Source organism: Pistacia vera, unplaced genomic scaffold (genome assembly GCF_008641045.1).
Source record: "Pistacia vera cultivar Batoury unplaced genomic scaffold, PisVer_v2 Contig268, whole genome shotgun sequence".
Taxonomy (NCBI): Eukaryota; Viridiplantae; Streptophyta; class Magnoliopsida; order Sapindales; family Anacardiaceae; genus Pistacia; species Pistacia vera.
In genome coordinates, this window is record NW_022196077.1 from 1,100,054 (window position 1) to 1,112,484 (window position 12,431).

Here is a 12,431-nt window from a genome sequence, read left to right on the forward strand (position 1 = left end):
GTATTTTAAAAGTTTTAGAGTGTCGGGGTGATGCACACCAAGTGTTTGATGAAATGCTTGAGAGGCGTCACACTAGGCCCAAACTTCCTCCCCAATTTTTTTTAACCCTTGTAAAATATCCAAAACCCCCTATTTAATATGAAATTAACAATAAATATAGGGGTTAATTTTTTCTTTTTTACAAAAAAATAAAAAAATTGGACCATTGGCTCAATGGTCAGCACGGTCAAATGAGGGGAGGGGAGGAGGTTTATTTTGTACTTTCCCTCCATACCTAAACTATAAATAGCCCCTGATTCCCATCCATTTTCCTCACAATTCACAATTCACAACTCTCAATCTCTCATTCTCTCTACTCCAATTCTCAAATTCTCTTCTATTTAATCTATTCTTTAATATATTTTTTATATTTATTCATTATTCAATTTATTTCATTTTTCAATTTCATCTATTATTCATATTATTTAATTTAATCTATTTTAGTTATTATTATTTTATCATAATGGATTCCCCAAATTATAGATTCGGAGGATCATCATCCCCAAATGAGTATTATGTTCCAGTTCTTCCATCCACCCAAGAAATGGAAGGGTTTGATCTATTTTCACCACCCCTTCCAGACGCAGCAATTCTAAATCTAGAGGTGGTCGGGATTGCATCCAGTCAAACATAAGCGAGCTGCAACACCATGATAAGACCGATGAAGAGGGCTGTGTCTGGGGTATGATAATTTTTCACGAAATCAAAACAGGTAAAGCCAAATGGGTTGGGGGAAGAGATGTGTGGGGTATGCAATTTCTGTCTGACCACGATCAGCGCTAAGAACTTGACTTCTATGATGAGGTGACACTTGGAGAAGAAGCACCCCTAATTAATGCAACAATGTTCAACTTTAACTGAACCGGTAAGCAAATACAAACTCAACTTAATTTTAATCCACAAACCTCAACTCTCTCAAACTGGAAATTCAATGCATAGACTGCATGCAAGGAAGTAGCAAAATACATAATTGCTACGAACTATCCCATTTCTTTATATGAAAATGCATATTTTGTTGATATGATTAAAAAGGCTTTTTGTCCACAATATAGGCCTGCTAGTAGAGGTACAACTAGAAGGGACATAGAAAGACTTTATACTAAAATAAGTGATAAACTTAAAAAAGAATTTGAAAATTTTCAAAATATTTCCATTGCACTTACTTTCGACATATGGGTTGTTAGATCAAAGACAAATTTTTTGAGTGTCACAATACATTACCTAGATCATAGTTAGGTTTTACAACAAAAATTGATAGGTTTTAAATCATTATATGTTAAACATAGTGCTAACACTATTTATTTTACAATTATTGAAGTTTTGCAAGATTATTTATTAACTGAAAGAGTTGTGGTGCTAGCGCTTGATAATGTAGCTGCTAATACCAATAATTTCTTTATTTAAAAAGAAATTGGATCCACTTGGTGAAGGCAAATTTTTTTCCCTAGAGATATGCTTGTCACATCATGAATTAGATTGTTAAAGCATGTTTAGAAGCTATACATGTGAGGATTGATAGGGTGCGCACGGCTATAGGATTCATTGCCAGTAGTAATACAAGATGGAATGAGTATGTCAAATATTGTCACCAAGAGGAGTTGCCGGTTCAATCGAAGAAGCCATGTTGTGACATGTCTGTCCGTTGGAACTCAACGTACTTGATGTTGCAAAAAGCTATGCCAATTGCAAGACAAATTGCAGATTTGATCAACCGGAAGAACTATCTGGATGAAGTCGTCAATGATTTTGATTGGACGGTTTGTAATATTTTTCATTTATTTCTTAAAGTTTTTTACGATTTCACTAATACATTAAGTGGTAATTATTGTCCTACACTAATTTAGCATTAGATATTTTACTTCAAATTTGTAAAACTTTTGCTAGACATAGATATAATGAAGAGTTAAGTGACATTGTTTCAGAAATGGAAGCAAAATACCAGAAATATTAGTTAGATATTCAATTCTTATATGGATTAGGCCTTATTGTAGATCCTAGGTTTAGATTAAACGTATTTAGTTGTATAGTTAATGAGATAGGCCAATATTTAGAATATGACTATAGTTCTTATTTGATAGAATTTAACAAAAAAATGGATTTTTTTTCTTTGTATTAGAATAGGTACAGTGGAATGCCCATTAAAGACGAGCAGCAAGAAGCTGATGAAGACATTCATCAACAAGGATTGAGCATCTGGACATATATGAAACTTAGTATTGGTGGTGGTGGATGTAGCAGCTCCAACGCGTACATACAAGGACCAAGTGAGCTACAACGTTATCTGCAAACGGACATGTCCTACATGACCAAGAAGGAGAAACGCAAGATGGATGTGCTTCAAAGGTGGAATCAAAATGCAAGTCGATTCCTCATTGTAGCCCAAATGGCACGTGACATTTTATGTGTGCCAGTTTCCACGATTGCATTCGACTCGACATTCTCAATTAATGGCTGCATTATGGAAGACAGAAGATGCTCTTTATCAATGAGGTGGTTAAAGTCATTACATGTTTACAAGACTGGACTCATGTAGACAAAAGACTACAGTACCACCCTGAAGATTCTGAACTACTCAACTTCTTCAAAAACACAGATTTGAGTGATGTAAATTTCGACGATGTAAATTAATAATTTAATAAAAACAAATTTATTTAATTGTTTACTTGTTCAAGTTTAAATTAAATTTGCACATTGTGAATATTATATTTATGCTGAAATTAATTTATCTCTTTAAATTAAAACCATATAAATTTATAATCAATTAACCATCTATTTATATTTATTTAATTGTTTAAGTTCAAATTAAATTTTCACATTGCGAAGCTAAAATTAAATTATCTCTTTAAATTAAAACCATTAAAACCATTCATTTATCTTCATTTACTAATTAATTAAAAAGTTTACAAATCACCCCTTGAAAAATTACATAAACCCCTTTAAAAATTATATTTAGCCCCTAAAGATATAAAAAATTAGAAGGGCTAAATGAACCCATGATCAGTCCTAGGGACCGGTCCGAGCCTTGAGAAATCTCATGGGCCCAAGATCGGTCCTTGATGATTTGGGCCCAGACATTGAGGGCCTAGTCCCTGGCCAAGAACGCCTAGGCACGAGCCTTTCCCTCCTCTAGTTTTGGACAAATGATTGATCGTATTATTATTGTTACAATTCTTAAATGTTAAAATGATCATTCCATTGATGAAAACCACTTACCGTTCATTACTTTTTTTTTTTTTTTTTAACACTGTTTTAATTTATTCCAAAAATTAGAGAGAAAAAAATGTTTTTCTATCAAACCTTATTGGGATAGTAATTAACTTCTATTTTGTTGATTATCATAGTTGATTTGAGTATACCCAGCAATATATAAATATATCTAGCGAGATTGAATAAGTCGAAACAAATCCTTGATTTCATCACTAAAAAAAAAAAATTGTCACGTTTTATATTATTTATTAAATAATGAATCCAAAACAAAAGATAGTACTAGCTTTTAAATTTAACGTAATGCAGGATTGGTTTATGTTTTGGAAAGAAATTTTAAAAACTAAAATAATAAAAAATTTGAATTATATTTCAATATTTTTAATATCTAAGAATATCCAGAACCCAAATATAAAAATATAAAAAAATAATAATTAAATGACTTAAATTTGACTCCATGATTTTTTTTTTTTTTTCAGTTGAATAAGAATAAGCAACTTGTCCAGTTTCACATAATTTATTAAAGAATTAATCCAATCTAAATAAATCAATAATGAAAATACTTATCATGTTTCACACAATATATTAAAGAATTAATCTAACCTAAATTAATCAGGAAAAATGTTGCACTACTTTTAGAGTTAAAAGAACCATAAAATATTGAAAAAACAGCTTTTTTTTTTCGTTTTCTTATTTTATACAATTTTTTTGGCAAGATTATATTATTGACTAATATTAGTCCATTTAGATTCTATATAATTTATAGTATCTTCTATCAGATAATAACGTTAAATGGTTTATTGTATCATTTAATATTACACATTTAATGATTTATCATGTTATCTAATATTATAGGACAAAATTTCAGTTTTTTTAATTAAAAATTATAAAATTTGTAAGGATGTCAAAGTTTAATAGCTACTAAAGCTAAACATAATGATGTAATAACGTGGTAAAGAAACTTCAAACTTGCCAAATGGCTCAGACGGTTGGTTCAGATGAAATAGAGTCACTGAGAATTGAATTGGCAGAGATTGGAAGGAGCCTGAGGTCTTCATTCAGGCTCCATGCATCAAGTTTCAGAAGCAGCTCAGCTTTAAGCTCAGTGAGGGATGATCACGATGCTGATGTTGAATATGCTTTGCAATTGCCGGCTATTGAGAGGTTGCCAACTTTTGAAAGGTTGAAATCATCTTTGTTTGATAGTGATGGTGAAGAAAAAAGTGTTGTTGATGTCACCAAGCTTGGCCCTCTTCAAAAGCATGCATTTATTGAGAAGCTTATCAAGCACATTGAGCATGATAACCTCAACTTATTGAGAAAAATCAGAAAAAGAATTGACAAGTAAGTCTCTTATTCTGGTTTGCTAAAAACGAGTTGAACGATAACTTAGCTGATATGTCTTAAAGCTCAATTTGTTACCCAACGCCCTTCATTTATAATTGGTTAGTGATTGCATTGACTTTTATACATCAGTAATCTGATTTCAGTTTTATAGAGTTGGCGTAGAACTGTCTTAGGGATGATAACTTAACTAATGTGTCTGAAAGCTAAATTTGTTATTTGTGATGGATAACGTGGTTTAAATTTTTAGAGTTGGTGTAGAATTGCCCTCTGTAGAGGTGAGGTATAAGAATTTGAGGGTGGAAGCTGAGAGTCAGATTGTTCAGGGAAAGCCAATCCCAACTCTATGGAATTCTCTTAAATCTTCATTTTCTGTGAGTATCTTCATCTTCTGAGAATTGATTAGCCCTTGCATTACAATTTTATTTCTGGAAAGGTGTTAAATATGGTATATTACAAGCAAATTGGAAATGATTTATCGGCTAATTGGACCTTTGTTTCACAGGTCTTTTCAAGGCTTCCAGGTTCCAAGTCAACAGAAGCAAAGATAAACATCATTAATGATGTTAGTGGCATCATTAAGCCTGGAAGGTTTGTGAGATTTAATATTATTGTTTGTGGCAATTTTACCTGTGAATACAACTGGTGGGTTCTGCTCTCCTAATTTTAATGTAGAATAAGAAACAGTTTCAGTCTGACATGCTTTCTAGGAGAACTGACTGATTCTTTCTAGCAGAAATTTCTGTGATTGGTGATATGAAACCGAATGTGTACTTAACTGTGCTTGAATTATTGCAGAATAACTCTTCTGCTTGGGCCCCCAGGTTGTGGGAAGACTACCCTTTTGAAAGCTCTTGCAGGAAATCTTCACAAATCTTTAAAGGTTTCAGACAGCTTAATACTTAATCATTTGTATTTCTATTGGACTGTTACATATCGAATATCGAAGACACACATTTGATTTGGATGAGAATCTAGACTACTGAATTCCGATATTGATTGTTGAAGACTGATCCCATTAACTGTTCATGAAACAATAATTTGATGTCCTATTTGTTTTCCTTTGCTTCACAGGTGACAGGGGAAATCTCCTATAATGGTTACACGCTAGATGAGTTTGTTCCTCAGAAAACTTCAGCTTATATAAGCCAGGAAGACCTGCATATAGCAGAAATGACAGTGAGGGAAACACTTGACTTTTCTGCTCGATGTCAGGGTACTACAAGCCGAGCAGGTAGATTTTTCTCAAGTTTAAATCAATGAGTTCTTAGTTGCAGCTACCTTAGCAGTTTCCACAAGTAACTGGTAGCTATAGATATATCTTTTTTCTTCCTGTGCAGATATTATGATGGAGGTCAGTAGAAGAGAAAAAGAGGCAGGAATTGTTCCAGATACGGATATAGATGCTTACAAGAAGGTACTTTTAGCTTCCTTGTCTAGATTGATCCAGTTTTATTAACAAACTGAGATAACAATGTTCATGACAATGGTTTGTTTCAACAGGCGATTTCAGTCGAAGGTCTAACAAGAAGCCTTCAAACAGATTATGTTTTGAAGGTAATTCTCTTTAATTTGGTTGTAACCATAATTCTTTCGGTAGATTTGTAGCTTTGCAAGCGCCTCAAGTTAATTTGTTAATTGTCTTTGTGGCTTCCTAGATTCTTGGACTTGACATCTGTACTGACACAACAGTGGGAAATGTCATGAGAAGAGGTATCTCTGGAGGTCAGAAAAAGAGAATGACTACAGGTAATTTAAGCATAAAGGTTTAAAGTTTCGTCAGATAACTTCAGAGGATTAGATGCGTACTATGATGTACCTTCAAGGATAAATTTTTACATTGATTTATGCAGGGGAGATGATTGTTGGTCCCACCAAGGTTCTACTTATGGATGAAATATCGAAAGGTTTAGACAGTTCAACTGCATATCAGATTGTTGCCTGTCTCGAGCAGATGGTGCATATCATAGATACTACTGCATTGATTTCACTTCTTCAGCCTGCACTGGAAACCTTTGAACTCTTTGACGACATCATTTTGATGGCAGAAGGGAAAATTGTGTATCAAGGACCACGTGATCAAGTTGTAGAGTTTTTCGAGGACTGTGGATTCAGATGTCCTGAAAGAAAAGGCGTAGCTGACTTTCTCCAGGAGGTAACATTACAGGAGCTTATAGTCATTTCTTTTCCATGCTAAAATACAAGTTCTTCACCCTTTTACCTTCAATTCTTTGTTACTGGCAGGTGATATCTAGAAAAGATCAAGCGCAATACTGGTACCGCATTAAAGATCCCTACAATTATGTTTCAGTTGATATGTTTTGCAGGAAATTCAAGGAATCTTCTCTTGGTAAGAAGCTTGATGAGGATCTCTCAGTGCCATTCAATAAGTCGGAAAGCCACAAGGTTGCTCTTTCATTCGACATGTATTCTATTTCCAAATGGCAACTATTTAAAGCTTGCATGTCAAGGGAATTTCTTCTTATGAAGAGAAATTCTTTTATCTATGTATTCAAAACTGTACAGGTTAAGATTCATACTTTTATACCCTTTCATCATATATCATTTTGTGCACTAGCCTGGAAAATTTGAAACATGTGAGGAACTTCTTGTTACAGATTATTATTATTGCAGTTATCACAACGACTGTATTTTTGAGGACTCGGATGGATATTGATACTGTTCATGCCAGTTACTACATGGGAGACATGTTCTTTGCACTCATGACACTTCTTGTTGATGGCATTCCGGAATTGAGTCTGACTACTGCAAGACTTCCGGTTTTCTTTAAACAGAAGGAAATGCAGTTTTACCCTGCTTGGGCATATGCAATTCCAAGTGCTATTTTGAAAATTCCTCTTTCAGTAATTGAATCTGTGGCATGGACATGTCTTACCTACTATGTCATTGGATACACACCTCAGGCCTCAAGGTAAGTTTCACTTGAGAACACTGTCTTTTTTAATGCATTGAATCCATTTATTAATTTATGCTTCATTTTTACCTACTTTGTGATCATGAATTTGTGTCATCCATCATTCTACTGAATTCTTAAGATTTTTTTAATCTTGTGGTGTAAATGTTAGATTCTGGTTTTTGAATTATGAGTGAATGTGTTAATTTAGGTTCTTCCGTCAGCTCATTCTACTTTTTGCTGTGCACTTTACGTCGTTATCCATGTTCCAATTCTTGGCATCAGTCTGCCAGACTGTAACTGCTGCCACAACAGCTGGTTGTTTTGCACTGTTATTAGTCACGATATTTGGTGGCTTCATTATCAAACATCGTAAGGCTATTCAGACCTTCTCCAATTTAGTTTCAGAATCAACAAAATCATACACTTATGCTGTGTTATTGGCTGTAGCCTCTATGCCAATTTGGTTGAAGTGGGGTTTTTGGGTTTCCCCACTTACATATGGAGAGATAGGCCTTTCTGTAAATGAATTTCTCGCTCCTCGGTGGCAAAAGGTGAGTCTCCCATAACTAACGTTATTGGTACCTCTAATTTATACTACAGTACTCAGGATCTATCTGGGCAGAGAACTAATGAATTGAGACACAATATTACTCAAAAAAAATCATACTGCAGTACTCAGCATCTGTTTAAATTATTTCTTGCTGTCAAATTAACCCATTAGCATGTATGAATCTACCAATTAAGATGTGAAGAAATGAAGCTCATTTCACTATGTGCTTCTTAATGTTATTATAGATGCTGTCTACAAATGTTACAATAAGGAAAGAAATACTTGACAGCCACGGACTAAACTATGAAGGATATCACTTCTGGATATCACTTGGTGCCTTAATCGGATTTGCTTTACTTTTTAACGCTGGCTTTGTCTTGGCCTTAAGTTTCTTGAAGTGTAAGTTATTTGTTCTAGCTTTCATATATTAATTCAAGAAACAATGCACCAGCATCAGTTTCTTATCTCAACTGAATGCAAATGCAGCTCGCAGTTCATCTCCTGCCATGATTTCAGAGGAAACGATTGCCAAGATGCAAGGAAGTCAAAGTTCCAATGATGGTGAACTTGTAGAAGAAAAGACTGGAAATCTTCCTCATCTAGAATCTTTTAAAGGTTCATTCCTTTCGTCATGTTGTTGCCAATTTTTGTTTTGTCATTTTTTGTTTCCACTTCAATGCTTGACATTTCTGCAATATTCTCAGGACGGATGGTTTTACCTTTTGAGCCACTAACAATAACGTTTCAGGATGTGAAGTACTTTGTCGACACTCCTTTGGTACTCCTCTTAACCGTTCTGTATTTGCCATTGTTTTCATTGCAGGATATTTATTTATAGGCATTAGATCTAATTCTCTAATGTTTCACTTTGGTTTTAGGAAATGAGAGAACAAGGATTTGCTGACAAGAAACTTCAACTACTTTCTGGTGTTACGGGTGCATTAAGGCCTGCTGTTCTTACAGCATTAATGGGGGTTAGTGGAGCTGGAAAAACCACACTTCTAGATGTTCTTGCAGGAAGAAAAACTACTGGCTATATTGAGGGAGATATTAAAATCGGTGGATATCCTAAGGTTCAAGAAACATTTGCTAGAGTTTCAGGTTACTGTGAGCAAACTGACATACATTCTCCTCAAATCACAATCGAAGAATCTCTGATTTTTTCTGCGTGGCTACGCCTATCTCCTCAAATTGACTCAAAAATAAAAGCTGTAATAAAAAATTATCTAGAACATTTCTTCTGATTGGTATAAGGTAATGTGCATTAATTCAAGTTGCTATGGCATGATTTGACAGGCATTTGTAAATGAAGTCCTTGAGATCATTGAGCTTGATGAAATTAAGGATTCTTTAGTTGGGCTCCCAGGTAATAGCGGTCTATCAACTGAGCAAAGAAAGCGCCTCACAATAGCTATTGAACTTGTTGCCAACCCCTCTATAATCTTTATGGATGAACCAACAATCGGTTTAGATGCACGAGCAGCAGCAATTGTCATGCGAGCTGTGACGAATGCAGTTGATACAGGACGGGCAATTGTTTGCACTATCCACCAACCAAGTATGGACATATTTGACGTATTTGATGAGGTAAAACCAGTTCTCAGAATCTGATTGTGAAATTCTCATGTCTCTTGCCATCACTTCATAATGTTACAAGGCTTTACCGATGCAATAACATTTCAATCTTCAATTTTAGTTGATCCTTCTGAAACGGGGTGGGCGTATCATCTACTCTGGAGCATTGGGAAGGCATTCAAGAAATCTTATAGGTTATTTTGAGGTTAGTTTGCTATCAATGTACTTGTTCTATACTATGCGTTTCTTCATATACATTTTTCTTGTGGTTTTCTGTGTAGACATCTTTCATAAATCATTGAAAAAACAGCTTCTTTTGACAGAATATCCCTGGGGTACCGAGGATCAGGGATAACTATAATCCAGCAACGTGGATATTAGAGCTCAGTTCTCCATCTGCAGAAGTTGAACTTGGTCTAGATTTTGCTGAAATATATAAAACTTCTGCTCTGAATGAGTAAGTTTGATTACAAAGATTTTAAATTATTGGACTTACATGTGAAATTCTATTTATATGAGCTTTTTTTTTTGGATATTGAACTACTTGCAGGAAAAAACAAAGCGCTTGTAAGGGCGTTGAGTACTCCACCTCCTAATTCAATAGATCTAGATTTCTCATCGCACTTTGTGCAAAACTTCTGGGGGCAATTCAAGTGTTGTCTATGGAAACAACACTTGTCTTACTGGAGAAGTCCTTCATACAACTTGTTTCGAATTGTGCACGTAATTATAACATCTTTTCTTTTTGGTGCACTCTTTTGGAACCAAGGAACAAACATGTAAGTTTCTTCATTACTTCTGATATGTATTTCTCATCCATTTTTGTTCTATATTATTCTTCTGATGAAGGCAGAACCTCAGTGGGATAACTTTTTGTTCAAGAAATCTATAGTTTGCCGGGATCTAACTTAATTTCATTTCTTGTTTGTTTTTAATCCAATCTGCCAGTGATGACCAGCAGAATTTGTTCAATATATTTGGTGCATTCTATGTTGCTGTGATTTTCATCGGCATGAATAACTGCTCAACCATTATATCATATGTTGCGACAGAGCGAACTATCATGTACCGTGAAAAATTTGCAGGGATGTACTCGCCATGGGCTTATGCATTTGCACATGTACAGTAATCTTCATAACAGATTTATTATGTAAGTGAAAGCGTTTGTATATGACATCATTTTATTACTTGGATAAAATTATCTTAATATTTGTGCTTACTGGATTTTGTAGGTGGGAATTGAGATTCCTTATATATTTGTTCAAGCATTTGTGTATGTATTAATCACCTATCCGATGATTGGATTTTATTGGTCGATGTATAAGGTTTTCTGGATTTTTTATGGCATGTTCATGGCCTTGTTGTACTTCAATTATTTGGGCATGCTCCTTCTGGCATTGACACCAAATGAAATGATAGATAGTAGCTAATATTGATTCTAATTGGTTATAGATGAATTGAATTGAAAACTTTGATATTCTTTTGCAGCAAATTCCAAAGTGTTGGACTTGGTTGTATTATATAACTCCTACCTCATGGATGCTAAACGCTATGATCACCTCACAATATAGAGATATCGACAAGGAAATCCTTGCATTCGGAGAAACAAAAAGCATATCTTCCTTCGTTAAAGAATATTTCGGTTTTCACCATGATCTACGACATATTATAGCTGTTGTTCTTCTCATTTTCCCCTTATTTTTCGCGTTTGTTTTTGTATATTTTGTTGGCCGGTTGAACTCTCTGAAAAGGTGAAACAAATGTGTACATAGCCTTATAACCCATACTCATTTATCAATTTGTATAAATTCAGAAGATTGTTGTGAATGGTAGACCAAATTAAATATATTTTAACTTTTCTGATTTTAAGCTAATATATATATATAAGCCTCCAACTCCAAACTTTATGTGGAGATATTAATTGCTGAATTAGGAAAACAAATATTTGACTTTAATGTCAAATATTACGTTTTCATAACATTCATGATTTACTATTCATTACATCCCTGATTGTATGGGATTATGATATTAAGGCAAGATATATGCATTGCCTTTTATAGATTATCCCTCATGTATAAATAGACATTGTACAAAGCATATATGATATACAAATACAAAGAAACTTTCTATGCATTCTATTTTCTTCTTTCTTTAGGCATTCTCTGGCAAACACTTGCTACTCTTGCCTTCTTCTTCTTCTTCAATCTTAGACATGGTATCGAGCTCTCTTTTTAAACAATGTTCTAAAAACTGGATTGGGCCTTGACCTGTTCAAGGGTCTAGTTCCCGGTTTGATTGGTTGGATCGATTGGTTTGACCGCATATTGTAAAATTACATTTTAGTCTCTAAATGCTTGAAATTAATAAAAAAAACACTACTAAATAATTGAGCATGAGTCCTAAAGGTTTGAAATCTATCCAAAACACCCATGTCGTGCGAAGAGAATGATGAGTGGTGGCGGTAGGGACGATTGACGGTCAATCAAAGTTTGGAATGATGGGGTTTTTGATGTATAGGTGCCGACAAATCTTATGGTGGTCCGCCAAAATTTGCTGGAATCAAGAAGGGAGGTCGACAGTTGCGTGAACAACACGTGGAAGGTGATCGATGGCCAATCGAAGTTTGGAATGATGGGTATTTTGATATAGAGGTGCCGACGAATCTTATCGTGGTGTCAAGGTGTTCTAACGGTGTCAGAATTTGCTAGAATCAAGAAGAAAGGCCGACGGTTGTGTGAACAATAGGTGGACGGCAAGCGACGAAAGGCTGGACGGCGGCCACTGAAATTGGATGGATTTTGT

General features: G+C 34.6%; 1 protein-coding gene across 1 annotated transcript; it reads left to right on the forward strand.

Moving 5' to 3' along the window:
• Positions 1-4,219: 4,219 nt before the first annotated feature.
• On the forward strand, positions 4,220-11,040 carry LOC116133288 (pleiotropic drug resistance protein 3-like). The gene is made up of 23 exons (XM_031418999.1): positions 4,220-4,587; positions 4,838-4,961; positions 5,093-5,178; positions 5,386-5,470; positions 5,662-5,821; positions 5,928-6,004; positions 6,091-6,144; positions 6,246-6,336; positions 6,441-6,742; positions 6,832-7,113; positions 7,206-7,519; positions 7,713-7,873; positions 7,952-8,055; positions 8,300-8,453; positions 8,541-8,669; positions 8,759-8,832; positions 8,933-9,265; positions 9,351-9,641; positions 9,751-9,834; positions 9,953-10,087; positions 10,182-10,408; positions 10,578-10,747; positions 10,952-11,040. The coding sequence occupies exons 1-23, from the start codon at positions 4,220-4,222 to the stop codon at positions 11,038-11,040; spliced, it is 3,894 nt and encodes a 1,297-aa protein (XP_031274859.1).
• The last annotated feature ends 1,391 nt before the right edge of the window (positions 11,041-12,431 follow it).

What these genes read in the sequence shown, in the direction of transcription:
- LOC116133288 (XM_031418999.1), top strand. Translation starts at nt 4,220, where the DNA reads ATGGCTCAGACGGTTGGTTCAGATGAAATAGAGTCACTGAGAATTGAA. An exon ending in TAGCTGACTTTCTCCAGGAG is followed by an intron (nt 6,743 to 6,831) that starts GTAACATTACAG and finishes TGTTACTGGCAG; the next exon opens with GTGATATCTAGAAAAGATCA. An exon ending in ATGTATTCAAAACTGTACAG is followed by an intron (nt 7,114 to 7,205) that starts GTTAAGATTCAT and finishes TTCTTGTTACAG; the next exon opens with ATTATTATTATTGCAGTTAT.